General features: G+C 53.4%; 1 protein-coding gene across 12 annotated transcripts in view; it reads left to right on the top strand.

Annotated features, from left to right (window-relative positions):
* Positions 1-23,181, top strand: part of Llgl2 (LLGL scribble cell polarity complex component 2) — a 37,713-nt gene that overhangs the window by 8,882 nt on the left and 5,650 nt on the right. For 11 of the 12 annotated variants that reach the window (XR_001505546.1, XM_048797866.1, XM_048797872.1 and 8 more), the window contains exons 2-11: positions 2,443-2,547; positions 12,363-12,460; positions 14,120-14,201; positions 14,829-14,944; positions 15,330-15,488; positions 18,355-18,517; positions 18,670-18,802; positions 19,082-19,136; positions 19,687-19,841; positions 22,938-23,155. Coding sequence is in view for 11 of the 12 variants with exons in the window: in XM_048797866.1 (XP_048653823.1) it covers positions 2,473-2,547; positions 12,363-12,460; positions 14,120-14,201; positions 14,829-14,944; positions 15,330-15,488; positions 18,355-18,517; positions 18,670-18,802; positions 19,082-19,136; positions 19,687-19,841; positions 22,938-23,155 (1,254 nt within the window). In the remaining variant the exon portion in view is untranslated. The remainder of the gene's footprint in view (positions 1-2,442; positions 2,548-12,362; positions 12,461-14,119; positions 14,202-14,828; positions 14,945-15,329; positions 15,489-18,354; positions 18,518-18,669; positions 18,803-19,081; positions 19,137-19,686; positions 19,842-22,937; positions 23,156-23,181) is intronic. The other variant, XM_048797873.1, reaches the window with a different exon arrangement.

Here is a 23,181-nt window from a genome sequence, read left to right as displayed (position 1 = left end):
CAGGCCCTTTGATTAGGGAGTTAGGCAGACCTTGGGTCAGAGCTGAGTTCTGCCACTTCCTATTGGTGACCTTGGACAAGTCCCACAGCTCCGGTTCTTGTTTTCCTTATCTAAATGGGGACATTCCACTTCCTTTCAGGTAGCTGCCTGCCAAGATGTTGAGTGAGCCACATTCACAAACTCAGATGCAGAGTGCAGAGGTGGTCAGGACATGTACCAGCACACCACCCAGGCTGATCAGATTCAGGGAGGGTTTTCTCCTCTGTATACTTCGCTTGCTTTTTCTACAATGCGTACAGATCACCTGAGCAAAAATTTTTTAAATGTAATGACAGTATCACACAGGGGGTCTAGTACAATGCCCGGTGTGTGTCAGGTGCTTGGGGGGCATTTGGGTGGATGGCTGGGTGTTCTTCCCCTCCTCCTCCCTCCACCCACCCTTCACCTTTAAGCTGTGTGGGGTCCTTGGCACAGATGGCCCTGTGGCCTCTTGTCCCCTCCCTGGAGTCTGAGTACCTTCTCTTCCTCCAGGCAGTCACTCCCAGCTTCCTCGAGATTCTGACCCAATGACCTCGGCCCAGGGGTGGGAGAGCCAGCTCTCCTGGAGCCCAGGGCTAACACCCTCCCCCCCATGGCTGGGCTGGAATGTGCGGCGGCTCAGCTGTTTGTCCAGAGGCAGAGATCACTGCCTGAGTCTGTTTTCACTTCCAATCCCAGGAGCCCCCAAGGCTTTCATGTGTGTTCTCTGGCCTGCTGTGGGGCCTCAGATGAAGTGGGCAACAGGACTTTTACAGCTGCCTGCACTCCCTCAGGAATGGGAGGCTTCGCTGCAGTCTGGTGCCCCCACACACCTCCCCCTTATCCCCCACCATGAGCAGTGGTCTTGTGGTTGTCTTGGAAAACTAGTCACAGGTGTTTGGTTTGGAGGTAACTGATCCTTTCACTTGTGCTGGGGGTAGGCTTCTGCCTCTGTTTTACACATAAATGCGAAGAGAGGCGACCCCTTCCAGCATTGCAAGCCCTAGTTCCTGGCCAGAAAACCCCCCAACTCTGACATGCATATTGCATGCTGTGAGGGGTTGCCTCTAAGAAGCCCCAGTTTTAGATCCATAAGGTTTTTTGATATGCAAAGTCCTGACCTGGTGGCCCCCTCCCACTGGGGATTGAACCCAGGACCTTGCACATTCCAGACAAGTTCTGTACTACTGAACTACATCCCCAGTCTTGTTTTTAATTTTTGTCACCTTCTTCGAAGCCAAAATTTCCAGGCTTCAGCATCGGAACCCCCTCCCCTGTGTGGACTATGCCCTCTGTCTGCCCTATTCAGAACACTTAGCACACTGAGCTGGCCTGTCTCTACCTGCCCTGCCCAGATCAAGCTTCTCTGGGTTAGGATCTGCTTGCCTCCCCTTTATAATCTAGTGGAATGAATGGTGCCATTTCCAGGGTGGGCCTGAGCCCCTCTGTTCCCAGAGACAGGCCTTGGTGTCTTGTGGTCAGTAGGAGGCCCTGCTGCTGGAAGCCGGAAACTAGAACTTTCCCCTTCCCCCAAGGATAATCCAGAAATAGTTTCCTCTTGGGCTGGGAATGCGTTCTTTGGTGGGCGGATGGTTTGGGGGCTTTGAGCTGGTTTATTTATTGGGTGCAGATTTCTTTTCTGATTATGTTCCACTTGAGCCCCCGGGAAAAGGAGCCCTTCTGAGCCTGCCCCATCAGATCTCAGGGGAGCTGGAACTGGGAGAGCCAGAGACAAGATGATGCAGAAATCAGCAGGAAGGCTGGGGTACAGCCTGCCACAGAGACCCTAGCAGCCCCCTGGGATTGGACCTGGGTCCCAAGCACCAGTGGCTGGACCAGCACCCCTGACTGAGCACATTGCCTTCTCCTCTCCACCAGGTCCCCATTACTGGGGCTAGTTGGAAAAAAACCAAGCAAAAGCCCCTTGAGAGCCTCCCTGAAATTAGGATAGGTGGCTCAGGTGTGCTGGCCCCAGGTCATCCTGCTGTGTTCTGGCCTGGAATTGCTCCAGGCCTCTCCCCAGTCCCTTAGAGCTCTGCTCTGTGGGTGGGAGGACAGCCTTTGCATTTCCTTCTTCCCACTGGCTCTGGAGGGTGGCTTGTGAAGTTTCCCTTTCTGGTCAGCCAAGTTTTATGGTTTTCAGAAAACAGGTTAACAATTAAACTAATTAACCTCGGGGCCTGCTGGCCCTCCTTGTTCCTATAAAGCCAGGCTAAATGGCTTCTTCCCCCAGCTTCTGCTCCCATTATAAGCCTGGGCAACATTAGAGCATTAACCAGCCAGGAACAGGCTGGGGCCCGGTCCCCAGGTCTCTCCCACTTCCCCTGGACCACACTGTGGATGAGCACAGGAAGCCACCAGTGAAGCTGGGTTTGAGAGAGGCCTGAGGCAGCCAGGGCTCAGCATCCCCTTTGGTTTCTGCAGGTCTCAGGCAGGGCCCATAAACTAAGCAAGATGAGGCGGTTCCTAAGACCGGGGCACGACCCTGCGAGGGAGAGGCTGAAGCGGGACCTTTTCCAGTTTAACAAGGTAAGTAAAGGGAAGCAGGAGACCTCGGTTCCTCCCAGGGCCGAGGCTGGGGCTGGGGTCAGGTTTCCTTCACCTGGTTGAAGGTGCTTACTGGGTACTGCCCAGAGGGCCCCCTTGGAAATCTGACTTTGGAAACAGTGTGGTTACAGGGCATTCCTGGGCAGGGGCAGTGGAATGCCGGGAGCTGGGATTCCTTGTCCTGGTCTCTTGCTGGCTGTGTGACCTCTGTGTCACTCCATCAAGCCTGAGTTTTCCCTCCTGTGAAATGGGCATAAAACAGTCTGCCCTATCTACCTTGTCACAGAGCTGCCAAGGAAGCTTAGGAACAGAAAAAGATGAAAGGACATTGACCCAACTCTGCAAAGTATAATAATGTTCCTGGGGTACCAGGGCCCTTGGGGCCCAGGAAGCACAGGACATGGCTGTCCCCTTCATCCTCAAGTTGCCCCCAAAGAAAAACACAGCTTTTCCTGAAGGCTGACCACCTGATTCCTTCTGGTGGGCTCCAGGTCTGTGTGAGAGAGAAGGGATGGTGAAGAGAATGAGCCAGAGTTGGCTTTTGGATAGCCCAATTTTGCTCCTAAGGCCCTGGAAGTTTCACAAGGCTTGTTCATGGGTGCTGAGAAGACCAGCTCGGGCCTGTAAACAGGAGGCTCTCCGCGTGGCTTAGCTCCTCACCAGTGCCACCTAGCAATCTGGAGCTGTTTGGGGGTAATTAGCCTTCTGCCCTCTGCTTTGATCTCTGCCCCCAGTGGCCTACAGGGAGTACACCATGATGCTCTCCCTCAGGGTGGCTGACCCTCCAGGACATGCCCATAGGTGGAATTCTGGCTTTTTTTTTTTTTTTTTTTTTTTTTAATGGTGCTAGAGTTAGAATCCTTAGCCTCAAAATGCAGGACTTTGGCATACTAAGCAAGTGCTCTTCCACTGAGTCACTTCCCCAGCTGGATCTGACTTGTTTTAGGGGCTTCGGTTTGGGGTTTTCTTTCTCAGAAAAGGAAACAGTGGATATTGGACTGGATAGTTGGGAAAAGGCACCTCTCCTTGTGGAAAATGAGGAATTCTCTTTAGTTGGCTTTTTGTGGGTCTGAGAATGTGGAAGAGGCTCATCTGCTTCAAAGCCAGCTTTGCCTACAAGCTGCAAGACAATGTGCCCATCACCCACACCATACCACGGGCTCGTTAGGGACTTTATGTGTAACCAGATAACTTCAGTTACCTAGGCTAAGTGGCCCAGGAGTGTTAGCTACTGGGGGCTTTGGGTGACGATTTCCCTCCAGATCCTGCTGTATAGGGAGAGTGGGTCAGGAAGCCCAGCATGCCTTGCCATTTTCCCCTGGTTTTCTTGACTGCAGGAGAAGGGGTCACCAAGGAGCTGTGACAAGGCTATTTTCCTCTGGAATCAGAACTTTTCCAAGTGAATGCTCCTCTCTGTGGCTTGCTTTGGGTCATAGAAAATGAGGGTGCAGGTTCTGGGAATAGGGGAATCTCATGATACTTGGGGCCTGCCATCCTTACTCCTGAGAGAGCCAGGTTGGGTGCCAGATATGGGTCTCAAAACCTCAGAGTCTACCAGAGCACCTGGTTGACCCCATGTGCTTCTGTCCCCCTTGATGATGCTAGGATCTCTCACTTGGAAAAGATGGCCAATTCTAGCAGAAACCTGACAGACAGGCTCAGCAAAAGGATTAACCCCCACTCCAAGTTCCTCTGTGCAGTGGATAAGGCCAGGGTGAGGTTAGAGTGGAGGATATTTCCCTTCATAATTCCTACTCCCCACTGGTCGTCCCCAAACTTAAGAACCCCACCTCCAGATGTGACATGGGGTAGGTGAAGCTTCTAGAATTCTTCCTGCCTTCTCTGCCTCCTCCTTCGATTCACATGCAGGAAATGTGCATTGAGCACCTACTAGGTATACTCCCTAAGTCTGGGGACTAGCAATCTCAGGTGATGGTGCCTTTGCCCTTCAGGAATTAGGAAGGGCGGTGGACTGATGGCCTGGAATTCCATGTCTTCTAGTGAGAGGGAAGGGGAGAATCTGAGAGGGCTGGTGAGAGAATAGGGAGTCATAAATAAGTCTCATTCAGGCTCTGGGAGCCAGAAGGGTAGCACTAGAAGGTGAGGCCACTTCCTGGAGGATCTCGGATTTGGCGTGATCCTACCCTTGGCAGGCCCTCCCTAGCCCCAGGCTTCCCCAGGGCCTGTGGAACAGAAGGGAGGCCAGAACCTGGAGTCTGGGCCTGGATGATGATGATGTAGTAGAGGGACACAATATCTCTATTTATGTGGTGCTGAGTTTAGAACTCAGTTTCTCACACATGCAAGGCAAGTGATCTACCACTGAGCTACAACCCCAGTCCTGGGCCTGGATTTTGATCAGGGAAGTGAGCAATCCTGTCGATAATTTAGAAAAGCTAACACTCGGGACATTTTCACTTATTGAGTGAAACAGGTAAACTCAGCAGCTGGGAGACATCCCAGGGACAATCCAGAGGAAGCAGGTTGAAAGGCAAGGCAAAAGCAAGGCTTTTCAACCCTGCACTGGCAACAGCTGGCAGAGACTGGGGCTACGGGCCATGTCCAGCACCTCAGTGTCTGCAGCGATCCACTGGGTCCATACACCAACTCTGTGGGCTGGCTTCTAGGATCATCACTGCTGCAGGGCTGTTCCGAGCATTGTAGGATGTCTAGCATGATCCCAGATCCTACCCACCAGATGCCTTTTGTGCCACCCCCAGGTGTGACAGCCCCCAGTGTTTCCAGACATTGTCTCGTGTGGAATGCAGTTGCTCCTGGTTGGGAGCGGCTGGGACAGGGCACTCTTCAGGACATAAGATCCATTGGCCTGGTGACAGAGGCAGTGTGGAGGGAGGAGGCAGAGCACAGGGCAGGGAGGCGGGTCAGGATGGCTGTGGTGTCTGTGCTGGGAGGGGGAGCCCAGGGGCAAGTCTGAAGGAAAGTGACACGTGTTGATGGTTTAGATCTGGTCAGAATAGAAACAACAATGAACTCTATTCATAGAGCCGGTGGTTAGTGTTATCCTTGGTACCTGGCTGCCTGGTTCCCCCACTGCATGACCTTGGGCAGGTCACACACCTCTAGACCAGAGATGATCCTAGAAGCCAGTCCACAGAGTTGGTGTGAGGACTCAGTGGATGCTTGCAGACACTGAGGTGCTGGACATGACTGGTGGCTCCAGCCTCCACCAGCCAGGCTCTATGGGTGTCATTGGCTTGAGGTTGTATTTGGGGAGCCTGAGGACCTCAGCTGAGGGAGGGTCCAGCATTCAATACAGAGCTGGACCTTGAGTAGCATGTGGGCCGCTGGCGTAGGTTAAATGCAGGCGAGAGTCAGCCTCGTGGAGAATGTCTATGCCTGGGGACTCTGCCTACCTCTTCTGAGGGCTGCATCTTGAAGACCATTCTGCAAGGGACTGTGTGGTGGGGGTGACGGTGGCACCATCTCAGGCTTATCCCCAAACAGATTGCAGATACCAGCTTCTAATCCAGTTCTGGGCTTTTTCTTCTAGCACCTTCTGGCCAAACTCCTTTCTGCCCATTACCTGCAAGATACCTCAGAGCAGGGACATTGCCCTAGGAGTCCTGAGAGCTGCATATACCTGGGCAGTAGTTGTGACTGTGACCAGAGTCTCTGAACTTTGCTAGAGGCTGGCTGCCAGAGGGACAGCTCCAGTTCAGCAAGAGCTGTGTGCCAGGCATCAGGGGACTGGGTATGGTGATGAGGGGAGGGGACTTAGAGCCAGATGACTTGGATCTCAGCCCCAGCTCTGCTGCCTTTTTATTTTGTGGTCATGGACATATTACTGAGCCTCTCTGCTCCTCCATTTCTTCATCTGTAAAATGAGCATCATGACGGCTCCTATGTCCAGGCTGGTGTGCTGAGTTTAATTGCTTAAAACGGTGCCCAGCACACTGTTAAGACCATAGCAAGATTTGCCTTGTCATTGATCTCATCCTCATGATGACTCAGAGATGGATGCTGTCCCCACTCCACAGGTGAAGAAACAGGCCTCCAGGGCTTGCAGAGCCTGAGCATATTCCAGCAGATATTGGCTAGGGATGAGGATGTTTCTGTCCAGGCTGTGTGGCCTTAGGTTGGTTATTTCACCTCTCTGAACTTCAGTTTTCACTTATAAAATGGTCATTTACCATGTGTGTTAGGTCTTCATGACGCATGAGGAGATAAATCAGTTGGCTGACAGGGCCATTGAGGACCTAATGAGGGAGCACTTCCTCAGTGGGAAGGAAGTGACTCAGGAGGGAAAGGGAACTTGTTTGGCAAAGTAAAACCCTTTCCTTGAATACAGCTTGGACTTGCTCACCTCCCTGGTGAAACCTGAGCACATTTGAGCCAGCCACGCCCATGAGGGTGAGCCTGCAGAGGTGGCTGCCCAGGACCTTCCTGCCCAGAGCCTGAACACAGTGTGTTCCTGACCAATTGCCCCTGCCCAGGGCCAGATTGTTTTGTCTTGGCTTTCCAATGGCTGGGCCCCTGGTGTCAGGTGACAGCCACACAGGGAGGGCCAGGTTGCTTGCCAACTGCAAGGAATCTGAGCTGGACCACACCCAGTATCGGGAGAGCCACCTAGCCAGCCTGGTGGGTGTGCCCCTGTGGCCCTGCACAGCCTCCTGGGGCTCTGGTCCCTGACATTTCTCCCCCCACCCTGTCCCCACCCCATCCCCACCCCTGACAACTATCAGGACTCCTCAGGTCCTTGCTCCTGGATGGGACCCTCCCTGGCTGAGGGCAAGATCAAGGGTCCCCACTGTCTCTGACAAACAACTTTTGTGAACTTTTTTTCCCTTCTGGGGACCTGGATCCTGGAGCTGGGGAGACAGATGGCCTTTCTCTCCCACACCCACTAAGGTTGCAGTTTGGCGCCTCCTGCGCCTCTTTGCTCTCCTTTCCCCACTCCCTGTCACAACGGCTCATTGTTCTCTTCTCCCTTGGTAGAGGTCACCTGAGCCAGGTAGCAGCGTGGGGGCTCCGGTGGGGGGATGGGGAGGATGTTCCCAAGGCTGCTGAGCTTTGGGCAGCCTCCTTGGATTCTCAGCTGGAGTTAGCGGGGGTCCTGGGTCAGGAGGGCTGGTCTGGGAATTCAGTGCCCACCTGCCAGGAGCTGTGCCTGCTGCCCCAGGCTGAGCCCCTGCCCCTCTTGACTACATGGATGCTCAGGGCTGTCCGTCTTCCTTGGAGGGAGGCCATCTGCATACTCCCTCTTCCAGGGCCCTAAACAAGGCTGGGTGTTTGCTATCCACATGGACCTTGTACTCCAGTGATGGTGGAGAGGCTTAACCCTTAGGGGTTGGGGGAGGGAGGACAAAAGTGTGGGCAGGGTACACTGGTTTGGGACAGCTGGGGCAGGGGTGGGGTGCCTGACAGAACTTGGTTCCTTCCCTTACCTGGTTTCCCTAGCTTCTCCCTGTCCCTTTGATTGATTCATAGATTGGCCACTCGCAGTCTTCAAATCCAGATCTCTCCTTCCCTGTCCCAAAAAGTCTTCTCATACCTTCCAGCCTAGCCCAAGTCCCTGTACTGAAAACTGCTTCATTTAGAGATTTGTGTGGGATTTTGTGCGTGTGGTGCTGGGATTGAACCCAGGGCCTTGTGCATGCAAGGCAAGCGCTGTACCAGCTGAGCTATAGCCCCAGCCTAGCCCTTTTTATTTGGAGACGGGGTTTTACTAAATACTGATGCTGACCTCATGCTTGTGGTTGTCCTGTTTCAGCCTCCTAAATTGCTGGAACTATAGCTGCTTTATGGGTCGATTTGCATGCCCTGAGCTGAGGGGTCCCCAGGGAGCCACACTGCTTACATTCAAACCCACTCTCTTGGGCTCACTCCCCTTCTTTTGCTCTTGAAGGAGCCTCATCCTTCCTCTGTTGTCTGTGCAAGGTGTCCCAGGAGATGCAGCAGGGATGCCGCAGAGGAAGCTGGGCTTCGGAGGCAAGGCCTGTGCACTGTGGCTGAGCAGAGCCTTCTCATGCTCCTAGGTGGCTTTCCTGAGGGTCTTGTATTCCACCAAGGACAGCCCTGCTCAGGATAGTCAGGGTATCATCCTGTTGATGGGAGAGAGCTGAGACCCAAGAGCAGAATGGCTTACTAAGTGAAGAGGCAGGAGGGGAGTGGAAGCCTAGTGGGTCTGACTTACTGCCTGTTCTGAATGGCCCTTTGCAAGAGAAAGAGGGGATGGGAAGGAGCGGTGACCACAGTGTCCCCATGACACTGAAGGAATTGAGGAATACGTGTTCATGATGGAAGAATGGGCCCAACTTCATTGTCTTCTTGTGAGTTGGAGAAGAGAAACTGACCTGCAGGAGGGCCTCAAGTGAGATGTTCGGGGAAGTGCCAGTGAATTGATGGGATCTGTGACCTGGGAGCCTGACAATAAGCTCCAGATCCAGACCTCATAATCCCAGCTACTGGGGAGGCTGAGACAGGAAGATCGCAAGTTTGAGGTTAGCCTTTGCAATTTAGTGAGACTCTGTCTCAAAATAAATTTGGGGCTGGGGATTGTTGCTCAGTAGAGCACTTGCCCAGCATGCGCAAGCTCCTGGGGTGATCCCCAGCACCAAAAAAAAAAAAAAAAGCTGCAGAACTGTTTTTCTTTGGCTTTAGTTTCCTGCTGATGCCCTGATGCCCTGAAGCAGAGTTGTCCCAGGATTGGTGCAACAGGACTGTAATATGAGCCTTGTAATTAAAAATTTTCTAGAAGCTGTATTATAAAATCTTATAAACATTTGAAATTAATTTTATAATATAGTCTCTTGAATCCAGTATATCCAAAATAGTGTTCTTTTGACAGGAAGGCAATATAAATTAATGAGATTTTTTTTGTTGTTGTTTTTTTGTAGTGGGACACAATACCTTTATTTATTTGTTTTTTTATGTGGTGCTGAGGATCAAACCCAGGGCCTCGCACGTGCTAGGCGAGCACTCTACTGCTGAGTAGAGCCCCATGAGATTTTTTTTACTGTATTTTTTTTAATACTAAGTTTTTGAGATCTGGGTGTATTTCATACTTTATAGCCCATCTGAATTCAGTCATAAATTTTCCTTGAAAATGCTAGATTCTATTTGGGATTCGGAAGATTTACAGTTGAAAGGGAGACTGGAAACTTTCTCCTGACCCCAGCCCCTTTTCTGTTGGGGCTGGGGTTGCAGAAGACCACTCATCTAGCCAGTTCAAGGTGGGCTCAATTCTCAGCACCACATAAAAATAAATAAATAAAATAAAGGTTTTGTGTCCAACTACAACTAAAATAATATTAAAAAAAATACTCAAAGAGTTTTCCAATAACTGAATTGAACATCCATTCTTATATTTAAATTGATTGAAATACAGGAAAGTTTAAAAGACAACTTCTTGGGGGCACTAGCTGCATTGCAAGAGCTCTGTAACTCCTCTGGCTCCTGGCTGCTGCTCTGGCAGCCAGGGGTGGGGGGCCTGCTACTGTCCACCAAGCTCTGGAGGATATTTCCCCCAGAGTCTTCCAAATTCCAAATTCCACAGGCTTTACCCTGAACTGCTGCTGGCTGTGATGGGAAAAACGTCGCCTTCTCAGGAACCTACTCCTATCTCTGGCAGCTGGCTTCCTGAGGCCCCTGCAACCTGTGGCTGCCTGAGGCCTGGCAGGGCCCCCAGGGGAACTTGTCCCACACAGCCTATCTGTTCCCTTCCCTCCTTTTCAGGGAAATGTTTACATTCCAGATACTCAGCTATCTACCCAGGGCTTTTCCAGGGCCTGCATTTTTTACATAACTGAACTGGGACCTAGGCTGGTTTAGAGGCTCCTGCAGGGTCCTTTATGCCCTCCTGGCTGTCCCATCCAGGTATATCCATTTGCTGTACAGACTCTTCCCCCTCCTCAGGGCCCCTTCTCAGTTGTACAGTGCTTGCTTCACATGTACAAGCCCTGGGTTCAATCCCCAGCACCACAAAGAAAAATGGGGGTGGGGTGGGGGCTTCTAGCTCCAGAAATCCCAGCAGGTCTTGGGGCTTTCCTTTAGGCCTGACCCTGGCCTGGGCCTCCTCTAGTGAACCACGGTACTGGACTGGCCTGACCTGGATTGGCAGAGGCAGGCAGCCTTTTAGTGCCAAGCTGTTAGGCCTGATGCTCAGGGGCCCGACAGAGCTGCTCAGGATGGCTGGGGAGGCCCTCTTGTTGCTGCAGCGTTTTGGGCTTGGCAATTTCCTTGGTTAAAAGCAGTCTGGTTGGCATGGCTGTGCTCTACTCCAAGCCCTTAGCAGTGTCTGTGTCCCCTGGGGGTTGGGAGTAGCTGATTAAGAAGTAGCACCAAGAACCTTTCCCCAGGCGGTTTGTCCATCTGAAGCCTGATGTTCACCTTCAAACCTTTTCAACCTGCCTTTTTACCTGGGGCAGCTGCCTCCCGAAATGCCGAGGGTTGCAGACAGAACCATGGTCAGTGCAGTTGGCAACTGCAGAAACTCTAGCTTCTAGCTGTACCAGAAGCTCAGGTAGTGAGGCAGCTCCACCTTGAGAGTATTCTCCAGCTGTTGAAAAGTCGCTTTCCAGCATTTACCAACCAGGCGACAAAGCTACACGTGCCTGGGTGTATCTGTGGTGTGACTGGGGTCATGCCTCTGCATTATTAAACTACATGGGTTTGGGGCTGGGTGGTGGCTCAGCGGTAGAGCGCTCGCCTCCCACGTGAGAGGCCCTGGGTCCGTGCAGTGAGTTATAATTGTGTTCAATTATAACTAAAAAATAAATATTAAAAACAATAAAAATAAAAAAAAATAAACTACACAGGCTGAGGTGTGGCTCAGTGGTAGCACATGCAAGGCCCAGGGTTCTTCCCCAATACTGCCAAAAAAAAAAAAAAAAACCAAAAAAAAGGCTGAGGGAAAAACAGAATAAAACCTCATTAAAAATAAGCTAGGCTAGGTGCAGTGGTGCATGCCTGTAATCCCAGCAAGTTGGGAGGCTGAGGCAGGAGGATCCCAAGTTCAAAGCCAGCCCCAGCAACTTAACAAGGCCCTGTCTCAAAACAAAAAGGGCTGAGGATGTGGCTCAGTGGTTCAGTACCCCGGTTCAATTCCTAGTACCACAAAACAATTAAGTAAATGTACACACGTGTATAGTCACAAGCACAGAAAAGACTCAAAGGATATACTTCCCAAGTTAGCGAGGACTACTTCTGATTGTGGGATCAAAGGGTAATTCTTGATTTTTTTAAATACATTCCAACATTTCTACAGTGTATGTTACTTCTGTAATAAGAAATGAACAAAAGCATGTACCTGCAACCATGCTCCAGAAATTGCCTCTCTGGAAAGGTGGTTGAGAAGAACTGTGACAAGGAGGGCCCTTGATTTGAAGCAGCAAGCTGGAGGCAGAGGGGGCCTTGGACAGTCCAGACCCGGGCAGGGACGCCAGGATGCTCTCAGGGTATGGGGTGGACCTGGAGCTGTAGCACCACTAGACTTCTTTCTTGAGGGACCAATGTCTCCATGGTGCCACTCCCCACCCTACTGCAGGAGGGTGGGGTAAGCCTGTCAACAACCAGGGTGCACAGGTGGAGTTGGGGGTCTTATGGAGTGTTAGGTGGCCAGTGTGGTGCCAGGAATAATAGCATGCAGTAATGATCAGGGTCAGAAATGGGCCGCAGAGGTGGGGCGTGGGTGGGAGGGGTGTGAAAGGGCCCAGGCCTCTCCTTCCTGTTGGGCCGACTCTGGGCTATGGCTCCACCTATCACTAGCCCCAGCCATGGCAAGGCAGAGGGGACACAAGGACACTGAACGTGTTTGGTCTTCGTGCCTCTTATTGCAGACAGTGGAGCATGGCTTCCCACACCAGCCCAGTGCCCTTGGCTACAGCCCTTCCCTGCGCATTCTGGCCATCGGCACCCGCTCCGGAGCCGTCAAGCTGTATCCTTTCCAGTGCCCAGCTCCCACCAGCAAGTGGGGGGAGTGAGATTTGAGATTTTTCTTCTCTCTCCTAACCCATGGGCTATTGGGATAAGAGCAAGATGTTCCTGATCTGGTTTTGAACGTGATTTTCCGGGGGGATGGGATATAGTTGTTGGAGGGGTGAGAGGACTGGGTATGGTGAGCTGTTGTGTGTCCTTCTAGGATTGAAACTGGGGAGGGATGGGTGTGTTTAGTCTCCTCTTGTTCCTTGGTTCCCTTTCTCACCCATAGCTGGAGATTTCAAGAATGGAGCCCTACTGGGTGAGGGAACCTCTGTGCAACCAGGCACCACGCTGGGAGGAGAGAAGCCTGGTCCCAGTGTCCGTCCTTCTGCCTTGACAGGGTGTAGGGTCTCAGAGGCCTGCTTTGCAAGGGCTATGTTGAGGGCTAGGGCCCCAGAGAGCAGGGCCTGACACCAGTGTCGGGACCAGAGCCTGGTGGGTGCCTGCCTTCCTAGTACCTGGCCCAGGCTACAACGGTGGGGTTTTTTGGGGGGTCGCTCCAAAGGCACAACCCTTTCAAGGAGTCCTGGCCTTTCTTCCCCTGCTTTCCTCTACGCTACCTGTTCCCCTACCAAAAAAAATTACAGGTGACACTTCTAGTCCCACGTTCCCGCTTGGTAGTTGCCCTGAGTGCAGTGAGTGGGGGCAGGTGACCTCCTGGAAGTGGTTTTGTTTGTTTACCTTTTTCCTTGGTAAAAAGCAGAAGTCACAGGGAGGGAAAGCCCTCAGTGAGGGGCAGCACCTCTTCTGGAGAGCATAATGGATCCTGCTTGGCTGGGACATCCTCCACTGGCTGAGGCTAGTTGTCATCCAGTGGGGTGGTTTTTTACCCAAAGCCTCAGCTTTGGTTAACTGGGGTTATTTTGGAGGCAAGTCCACAAGTTTCAGGAGGAAAGATTGCCCCTGAGACTTTTCCTCGGCAGGCATGGCCTAGGCCATGCATCTGGGGGCCCCCATGGCTATCTGACCTGCATTTCCGGATGAACTAGGATGGGGCCTAGGGCAGTTGGGAGATGGGGACTGCCTTGAGTAGCTCAGCTGGCACCTCATGTAGGTAGGCCTTTGCTCCTCTGTCAGAGCATTGGGGCAGCTGGAGGGTGCAGAGTCCCCAGGAGGGCTGGGCTGGCGTACACACAGCACAGGGGCACAGGTGCTGCGACTCCAGCCTTCTCCAGAGTTAATCATTGCCAGGCCACAGCCATATATCCTGGTTACCAGTCCTGGTGCCAAGACGCAGGCCAAAGCTGCTGGGGGTGGGCCTGCAGTGGTGCCTATGTTTTCTCGCAGGTGCTACCAGGTGCTGGCTGAAGGGCCTGTTGTAGGAGGGGCAGCCTAAGAGTTACCAAGATGGGCTCCATCTTTCTACAGAGTTGCCCCCCACACACCTGGCTGGGAAAACTCTTCTTCAGAGGTCAGGTCACTGGCTGAGGTTCCTAGACCAGGGCCACTGCTGTCTGCCCTCACCCCAGGTGCCTGCACATGGGAACTGATGTCTGGAGGGAGGGGGAGCCCTTCTCTCCGTTTGTACTCCTTGCCTCCTGGGCCAGAGAGCCTGCAGCTCCAGGCTAGCAAGGGCTGGTCCAGCTTTCAAAGGTTTTCCTGAGCCTTCTCCTAGCTATGGTGCCCCAGGGGTGGAGTTCATGGGGCTGCACCGGGAGAACAATGCTGTGATGCAGATCCACTTCCTGCCTGGCCAGGTAAGGGCTGACTCGGGAAGAGGAGGGCTGAGGGCCTTCTCCCTGCTCTTATACACTTACATCTTCCTGAAAGAGTGGTGTGTGGAGGGAGGCATGGGTTGGAGTTTGAGGCTGCTGGGAAAACATGAGACCACCTCCCTTTTCTTAGCTGGAGGCTTTCAGGCCACTCTGAGAGTAGCTGGGGATTTTTGGTCCTGGGCTTCTTTGAAACAACTGGCCCAGCTGGGTAGGATGTCACACACCGGTAATCCCAGAAACTCGGGAGGCTGAGGCAGGAGGATCGCAAGTTCAAAGCTTCAGCAACTTTGTGAGACTCTGACTCAAGGGAATGGGGGCAGCTGGGCATCATGGTGCTATAATCCTAGCAGCTTGGGAGGCTGAGGCAGAAGGATCACGAGTTCAAAACCAGCCTCAGCAAAAGCAAGGCACTGAGCAACTCTGTGAGACCCTGTTTCTAAACAAAACAAAATAGGGCTGGGAGTGTGGCTCAGTGGTCAAGTGCCCTTGAGTTCAATCCCCAGTACCCAAAAAAAAAAAAAAAAGGGATGGGGAGTGTTGCTGGGGATGTGGCTCAGTGGTTAAGCAGCCCTGGGTTCACTCCTGTCCCCACATGCATTCCCTTCCCAGTGCCAGCTGGTCACCCTGCTAGATGACAACAGCCTGCACCTGTGGAGCCTGAAGGTCAAAGGTGGTGTGTCAGAGCTTCAGGAGGATGAAAGCTTCACCTTGCGTGGCCCCCCAGGGTATGGAGGATGGCCCCTTCCCCTCCCTGCCCAGCCTACTCCTCACACCCAGCTCTGAGGCAGGCTTGTCCTTTGAGGGCTCTGTTATCTGCATGCCAGTGCGGGGCTGCTGCATACCCATGCTCAGGTCCTCCAGTGCAGTGGGTGGGTTTGCAGCCTCCACCTACACCCTTGCCTTGTCACGCAGGAGGGTCCCAGCCCAAGCTCTCTACCATCTGTTTCCCACCTTGGCAGAAAGTGACTAATATGGTTTTCCTGGTTGAGATGCTCTGAACCATTAAAGACCATGAGGGACCTATCTTCCATGGGCTGTTAAGGACCCTATCCTCTGGGTCCCTCCTGCCTCCGCAGCAGCCAACTCATGGGCAGCTGTCCACATTGGCAGGGCTGCTCCCAGTGCCACACAGATCACTGTCGTCCTGCCTCATTCTTCCCGAGAGCTGCTCTACCTGGGCACCGAGAGTGGCAACGTGTTTGTGGTGCAGCTGCCAGGCTTCCGTGCCCTGGAGGACCAGACCATCAGCTCAGAGGCCGTGCTGCAGCGGTAAGCCACTGGACATGGCCTTATCCCTTTGGTCCCCAGATATGTCTCAAGAGTTTATTTCTTCCTGGAAAGTCTTTGGGACAGGAAGGGAAACCCTCAACTCTCTACCTATCCCCCAAATTGAGAATCTCTCACCCCTTATGTCAGCATCGTAGCCCTAACAGGGATCTTGGAAGTAACCTGTCACCTAATTTAAAGGTGAGGAAAGTGAGGCCCAAAATGCTGGTGTGAAGTTACCAACTCAGTCCAGTGTCCTTTCCCTGAGATTGTATGTCTCAAAATCTGGGGGCTGTACCGTAGGGTAGCTGGGACCCAAACCCTGCTCCACTGGGCCAGCTCCTGCTGTGCCTTATGTTTGGGGCACGTGCTGAGCTTCTACTGGTGCAGGTTCCATGGCTGAAAAGCCTGTAGGTTTGTTGAGGTGGCCGGTGCTCTGCTGCTCCAGGACTACATGGCAGCAGAGGGAGGCAGGCTCAAAGGGAGACCAGGGAGCCTGCCTAGGCTTGCTGGGGGCTAGGTTGCTAGTGACAGAATGTTCTGCAGTCCCAGGGGACAGGGGCCCTGGTCCTAGAGGGCTCTAGGCCAGGCTTAGAGCACATAGCTGGCAGCCTAGACTCTCCACATCCCTGAGTGACACTGAAGCAGGTTCCATCTGGCCAGGGCAGGGTTGGGAGGATTCCTGCATGGGGCTGGGTCCCTCTGTGTACAAACCCCAGTGCCTTTCTCACTTAGCAGGGTAGGGCTGGGGCAGTGTGCCTGAGGTCAGGGTAGAGCAGTTTGCAGGACACCAGGAGGGCACAACTGGGGCCCAGCTTGGGTGCCATCTGTGGGCACCTTGGTGGGAGAACCTGCCCTTTCCCCGCCCCTTAGCTGATCTGAGGGGAGGCAAGGAGGGGCCTAATGCAGAGAGGCTGCCTCCAATCTAAATCCTCCTTTGGCCTTCACTTTGACCACACTTACCTAGGCTTTTAAAGTGGCCACCTCTGGTGACTGTGACTCTGAGCATGTCACTATCCTGAGGGGAAATATGTACAAAAGATACAGGTGGGGCTAGGGCTAGGGCTCTAGGAACTGAAGGCACAGCCTCTTGCATGTGAGGCACAGGCTCTACCAATGAGCTACACATTGGTAGGTAGCTCATGGGGTGGGTCCCTCTGTGTACAAACTCCAGTGCCTTTCTCACTTAGCAGATAGGGTTTGATCCTCAGCACCATAAATAAATAAATAGATAGATAGATAAATGCATTGTGTCTATCTACAACTAAATTTTTTTATATTTATTTTTTAGCTTTAGGTGGACACAGTATCTTTATTTTATATTTATGTGGTGTTGAGGATCGAACCCAGTGCCTCACACGTGCTAGGTGAGCACTCTACCACTTAGCCACAAGCCCAGCCCTACCACTAAAAATATTAAAAAAAAAAAAAGAAAAGAAAAAAGAAAAGACAGAGGTGTGGCAATGACCATTCCAGAACTTCTTTCAGTGGTGAGAGGTGGGGTGGTTGGGTGCTATCTGATTATGCAGCAGCCTTCAGCTCTGTAAAGACATCATTTGCCTTCAGTAAGATGGCCTTGCGGCCAGGCACATATCTGTAATCCCAGCGGCTCGGGAGGCCGAGACAAGAGAATCTCATGAGTTCAAAGCTAGCCTCAGCAATGGCGAGGCACTAAGCAACTCAATAAGACCCTGTCCCTAAATAAAATACAAAATAGGGCTGGGGATGTGGCTCAGTGGTCAAGTGCCCCTAAGTTCAATCCCCAGTCCCCAAAAAAAGCCTTGAATGATGTTCAAACACACGAGAGAACAGCCATGTCTCATTGGATGAGGGGAAAAACAGTATGCAAAATTATGTGTATGGGGTTATTCCAGTGTTTAAGTAATAGCGTGCCTTAGGTGGCATGAGGTCACATGCCAGTGGGCACGGTGTGGAGCACAGTCACCGGGATGTGCAGCAGCTGCCATCCAGCCATGCAGCTTCATTCTGTTGTTCTTCCAGATGCTTCAGTGTGTTTTCCAAGATGGTGTTATTCTTTCGTTGCTTAACTTTAAGAGATTTTTTTTTTTAATAAGTAATTTACCAGGACCAGGTGTAGCTCATTGGTAGAGCCTGTGCCTCACATGCAAGAGTCTGTGCCTTCAGTCTCTAGAGCATGTGTACACATGTGCGTGCACACACAAAGTAATACTTCATGTTGGAATCCACTTCAAAAATCAAAACTTTACAGATAAGTGAAAGTGACCCTTCAAGTCCCACTCCCAGTGCTAATTCTGATTCCACAGAAGCCATTGCTTACAGCATAGGGTATGAGAAAGCTGAGAGGTTTGGTTTGGTTTGATTTGCAGTATAGGGGTGCCTTCAGGGTCCAGGCTCCCATTTGACTTCTTGGTGTTGGGTCTCGGTCTCATGTCTGCTGCCTCATGGTTCTCTGTTGGCCTCAGTACCTCCAGAGTCACGTCAGCATTCCAGATCCAGAAGAGGAAGAGAAGTCAGTTCTAGGGCTGGGCCAAGTAATATAGAGTTTTGTTGATCTTTAAAATTTCTTTCTTGTGAAATACCACCTCCTTGTAGAAATGCCCTAAATATGACCATATGGTTGCACGATTCTTAAGAGTGATCCTCCCTCTAGCCAGCCCCTGAGCGTCCCCACATGCCCTTCCTCATCACAGCTCCCGCTTTCTTGCTCCATCCCTCCTCCAGGTTGACTTCCAGAAATCACGTCCTTGCCTTTCTTTAAGGTTATATCACCTCTGGTGGCATTCTTGGGGTTTTATTTATTTTTTAAATCAGTGTGTCCTGGCCACCTTTCCGTGATGGCACACAGGCTGCCACTGTTGCTGTGGGCTGACTGCACTGCCCTCTCCAGGTTGCCAGAAGAGGCCCGCCACCGGCGAGTGTTTGAGATGGTAGAGGCTCTGCAGGAGCACCCTCGAGACCCTAACCAGGTCCTGATCGGCTACAGCCGAGGCCTTGTTGTCATCTGGGACCTGCAGGGCAGCCGTGTACTCTGTCATTTCCTCAGTAACCAGGTAGGTGGTGCCCCGACACAGGTGGATACCTCGTGGCTCTCCCCAGCCCCCACTTGGCAGTGCAGCCGCTGGGCGGCAGGAGGGGAGGATCAGACCTTGCTAACACTGCCCCAGTCCCACCCACTGCTCTCTCTCCCTCTCCCCCTCTAAAGCAACTGGAGAATGTCACTTGGCAGCGGGATGGCCGCCTCATTGTCACTTGCCACTCTGATGGCAGCCATTGCCAGTGGCCTGTGTCCAGTCAGGCCCAGCAACCTGAGCCCCTGCGCAGCTCCATGCCTTACGGTCAGTGCCTCATGGTCTGAGGAGTCCCTTTAGTCTACTGAATTCAGACATGGGGTACCCTGTTCACAGAAGCAAAACCTGGGCCCAGAGAGACTCAGGGCTTGATCCAAAGCCACACAGACTTTGGATGCCCACTGAGGCTATCTCTAGGAACTGCTCAACGAGACTCCCCAGCCCAGATCCACATGAGGGTTTGGGTGTGAGGTGTCCTTGCACATGAGCAATCTGTGCCGGTGGGAACCGGCATATGCTTGTTCCAGCTGACCACTTTTCTTTTAGGTCCCTTTCCTTGCAAAGCAATTACCAAAATCTTCTGGCTGACCACCAGGCAGGGGTAGGTATGGTGCTCTGTCCTCTCTGTCTCCCAGAGACTCCCTTCAGGGCTAGAGAGGCTTTAGGACTACTTGGGGAGATGGTCCTAGGGAACAACTGCAGGTGTGTCTTGGGTGCTAGGTAGGCAGAGAAGGGCAGGCTCTCCACCCATGCCTCTCAGGGGCTGCAAAATCCATACATACACCTTCCTTCCACCCTCCCAGAGAGATGGTCTCAGTAAGCAGGTCACAGACCCTTCTAGTCACAGGCCTGTTTCTTCAGAAAGAACGATGCAGGAAGGCCTGAGGTAGAGGCAGGGACTCAGCTGGAGGCTGCCTATCCTGCCTGGCCCCAGGTTCTCCTGGGCTGCTGCAGTGGGCATGAGGCTGGGGTCCAGCCTTGCCCCCGCCAGTCACCCTGAGACCGGCCTACCTCCCAGCATGGGACCCCACCCCAGGCTCTGCCATGAAGGCTGGCCACTTCTCTGTGCTCTGGAAAGCCATACCACAGGCCCAGCTCCAGGCTGCCTTGGTGGTACGGAGCCCAGCCCAGCCTTCCCCTTATACCCGCAGGTTGCCCTTCACCATCTTCCAGGGCGGCATGCCACGTGCCAGCTATGGGGACCGCCACTGCATCTCAGTGGTCCACAATGGCCAGCAGGTAGCCTTTGACTTCACTTCCCGTGTCATTGACTTCACCGTCTTGGCAGAGGTGGACCCTGCAGCCGGTAGGCAAGCTTCAAGAAAGGGCAGAGGGTGAGGCGTGGGAGGTGCTGGGTAGGCACATAAATAAAGGGGAGGGTCCTACACAGGCATGCCGAAACAGCCACCCTCCTGCATCCTTCTTAGTGCTACAAAGTGTCACCAAGGCCAGTGGCATGTCTCTCCATTCTCTCCCTCCCTGTGTCCTCCCAACTGGGTTCACAGCCTGGAGCTTCATCCTTACCAGGTCACACCTCCTGCCTGCCCTGAACTTTCTTTGCCCTTCCCAGGCTCTGAGGGACTTAGCCCAGTGAGGACAGATCCGCCTTGTTAGATTTACCGTCCACCAAGCTTAGGAAGAAGGTCCAGGCTGAGACACAGTGAAGCCTGCCTTCTGGGTGGGGCGGGAGGTAGCTGTGTGGGGCCAGCTCTGAGTCAGCCTCTTAAATTGGTGACAGGCAAGACCAGCAAGGGCTGATGTCAACATCTGGGAGGAGGCCTCCAGGAGCTCTCCAGGAGGGTGGGCCTCCTCCACTAGTGAGTGACCCACCCAGCCCTGGTGTCCCCATCACAGAAGAGACCTAAGCCTGCTTTTCCTTTTTTCCTGGCCCCTCCTTCCTCCTCTTACTTGATGCTGAGAGCAGGGCTCCAGAGCTGCCTTCCTCAAACCAGTCAGTGCCATGTGGGGACAGAGCCTGGAATCTACTGGGCTGTCGCCTCCCCCTGCTTCCCTTGGCTGACTGGATCCTCTGATCCCCAGCAGAGGATCCTCCCAAGAGAAACTCACTGAGCCGTACACTGAAAACCAATGGTGTGCTGGGCACAGTGGCGCACGCCTGTGACCCCAGCCGCTCTAGAGGCTGAGGCAGCAGGAATCATACAGTCGAGGCTGGCCTGCAACTTAATGAGATTCTATCTCAAGATCAGAAAAAAAGTGGGGGGTGGCTCAGTACCCCTGGGTTCAATCCCAGCAATGCAAAACAAGGCAAAGCCAGGGCCTTCTAGGGCTGGCCATGCTCCTCTGATTGTCCATCTGTGTCCCCAGATCGGATCCAGTGGCCTGGGTTGAGTGCATGATCAGAACTACTCCCCTCAGGCAGGGTGTGGGCACCCTGAGTCTCTTGTGCGATTCCTCTGCCATGGGCCTTTGCCGGGCAGACTTTCTTATTTAATAAGCAGCCATCACCCGCCAGGCCCTATCCCAGGAGCAAAGTCCCTGCTCTGGTAGGGCTTACTCAAGTGTGGGGAAATAGGGAAAAAACTGATAATAACATCAGAGGCAAGAAAAAAGCAAAGCCAGGTGAGGGGGCAGGGGCAGGGAGCAGGTAACCGGGCTGATTTCGGCAGGGTGGCCAGCAAGGCCACCCCTGGAATGAACTTAGAGGGCAAGGTAGGCCCCACAGGGACCTGGGATGAGAGACTTGAAGTCAGGAGAGCTCTTTGCTTGCTCAAGTGAGATATGGACAGAGGGAGGGAGGTGACTCCAGACGGGGACAGTGCCAGATTGTAAAACTAGAGGCTCGGAAGGCCTTTAGGTATATTCTGAGAGAGGTGAGAGCCCCAAGCAAAGGTGCCATGGTCTGGCCTCTGTTCGGAAAGGATCTGTATGGGAACTTCCCATGGGGTGGAGGTGGGAACCGAGGGGGGGTGCTGAAGCTCAGGTTGGGACGGGGGCACAGGACATGGTTGGGTTTGGAGTGTTCTAACAGTCAGCCTTGACCTTGGTCCAGACCCATGAAGGACCGGGTAACAAGTGATGTCCCTGCCCCCTCTCCTCAGTCCTGCCCTTGTAGAGCAAGTGCAGCCATGGGCAGTGCATACACAGTGCGTCATCTTACAGAAACAGGCAGTGGACCAGCTCTGGCCCTTGCACTGTGATTTGTCAACCCCTTGTCTAGGTGGAGGTACATGGAGGAAAGATGGGGTCAGGATGGGAAGGGGTATTGGCTCGAGTCTCAGGAGGTTTGGAGAAGGTACAGGGAGGAACAGGCTTTCTTGAATGGAATCGAGTTTGAGGAGATGTTGACCAAAGACCTGGGAAAGAAGAAAGCTCTGGAGTTACCCACGCAGAGCTCTGAAAAGCCCGGGGCAGGTGAGGCTGTCCAGTAGCGCAGGGGACAACAGATGAAAGCAGCATGAGGAAACCCGCCCTGGCGCATGCTGAAGATAGTAGGAACTCGGAGGTTGGTGGAATCTAGCGAAGGAAGCTGAGCGCTGGTCAGAGAGGCAGGAGACCTGGGAGACGAGGGTGGGCGGCATGCTGCACCTGCAGAAAGGCAAAAGAGGGCCCCAGCTGGGGGAAGGTGCACACCTGGTCACGTGGCAACCAAGAGGAAAGCTCTCTGCTGGGGACAAAAGCCTGACTGGAGAGAACTGGAGGGGAGCAAATGGAGGGAGACAGGATGGGCTCTGCCAGACAGCAATACTGGGATGGGGTGCTCATGCAGGGAAGCCCTCGGAGCAGAAAATGTCCATCTGTGACAGATGTGCAGCCAGATGAGGCTTCCAGAATGTGCAGAAGCACTCAGCCAGGCCGCTGCTATGGGCTGGCAGCAGTTTCTCCAGGTGGATAAGGTGGGAGCCTGGCAAGATCAGCCTGGCCTAGGAAGAGGGGCTCCCGGAAGCCAGTTTTCAGGACATGTTTATTGAGTGGCAGCTGGGGTCGGCCCTGATAGAGGGTGTTGTGTGCAGTAAGGCAATGCACCATGGGCAGCTGGGGTGCTAAAGGCCTGCTCGCTGCTGCTGCAGGGACAGCGTCAATGGGCATATCCCAGCCGCAGCTCGTGGCCTGAACAGGGAGAGCAGGAACCAGGGAAGAGGGCTGGGCGGGCTCCGTTCCTGGCAGGGACTCTACCTTTTCAGCCTTGGCTGGAGCCCAGGTTCCAGCCAGGTGTGTCCCTCCCTGTGAGCTTTGGGCCAGTTAGCTCTCCGCAGCGCAGACACAGGCAGGCTGCTTCCCCACACCTGCTGCCTCCCTGAGGTGAAAGATTTTGTTCTTGTAGCCAAGAACAAGGGCTCTCTGCACCTGCAGATTCCAGGCTCCAGCGCTGTAGCTCTTTCTTCAGGGCCAGGCAGGGGCAAACTGCTTGCTCCTGGGCCCTGACCCTTGGCCTGTACCCCAGCCTTTGATGACCCCTATGCCCTTGTGGTGCTGGCCGAAGAGGAGTTGGTGGTAATTGACCTGCGGACAGCAAGCTGGCCATCTGTCCAGCCACCCTACCTGGCCTCCCTGCACTGCTCCGCCATCACCTGCTCCCACCACGTCTCCAACATCCCTCTGAAGCTGTGGGAGCACATCATTGCCGCGGGCAGCCGGCAGAATGCTCAGTTTTCCACCATGGTAGGTCCAGCCCCAGCCCCTGCCCT

This window comes from Marmota marmota, unplaced genomic scaffold, assembly GCF_001458135.2.
Source record: "Marmota marmota marmota unplaced genomic scaffold, marMar, whole genome shotgun sequence".
NCBI classification, from domain to species: Eukaryota; Metazoa; Chordata; class Mammalia; order Rodentia; family Sciuridae; genus Marmota; species Marmota marmota.
This window is presented reverse-complemented; position numbering and strand designations above follow the sequence as displayed.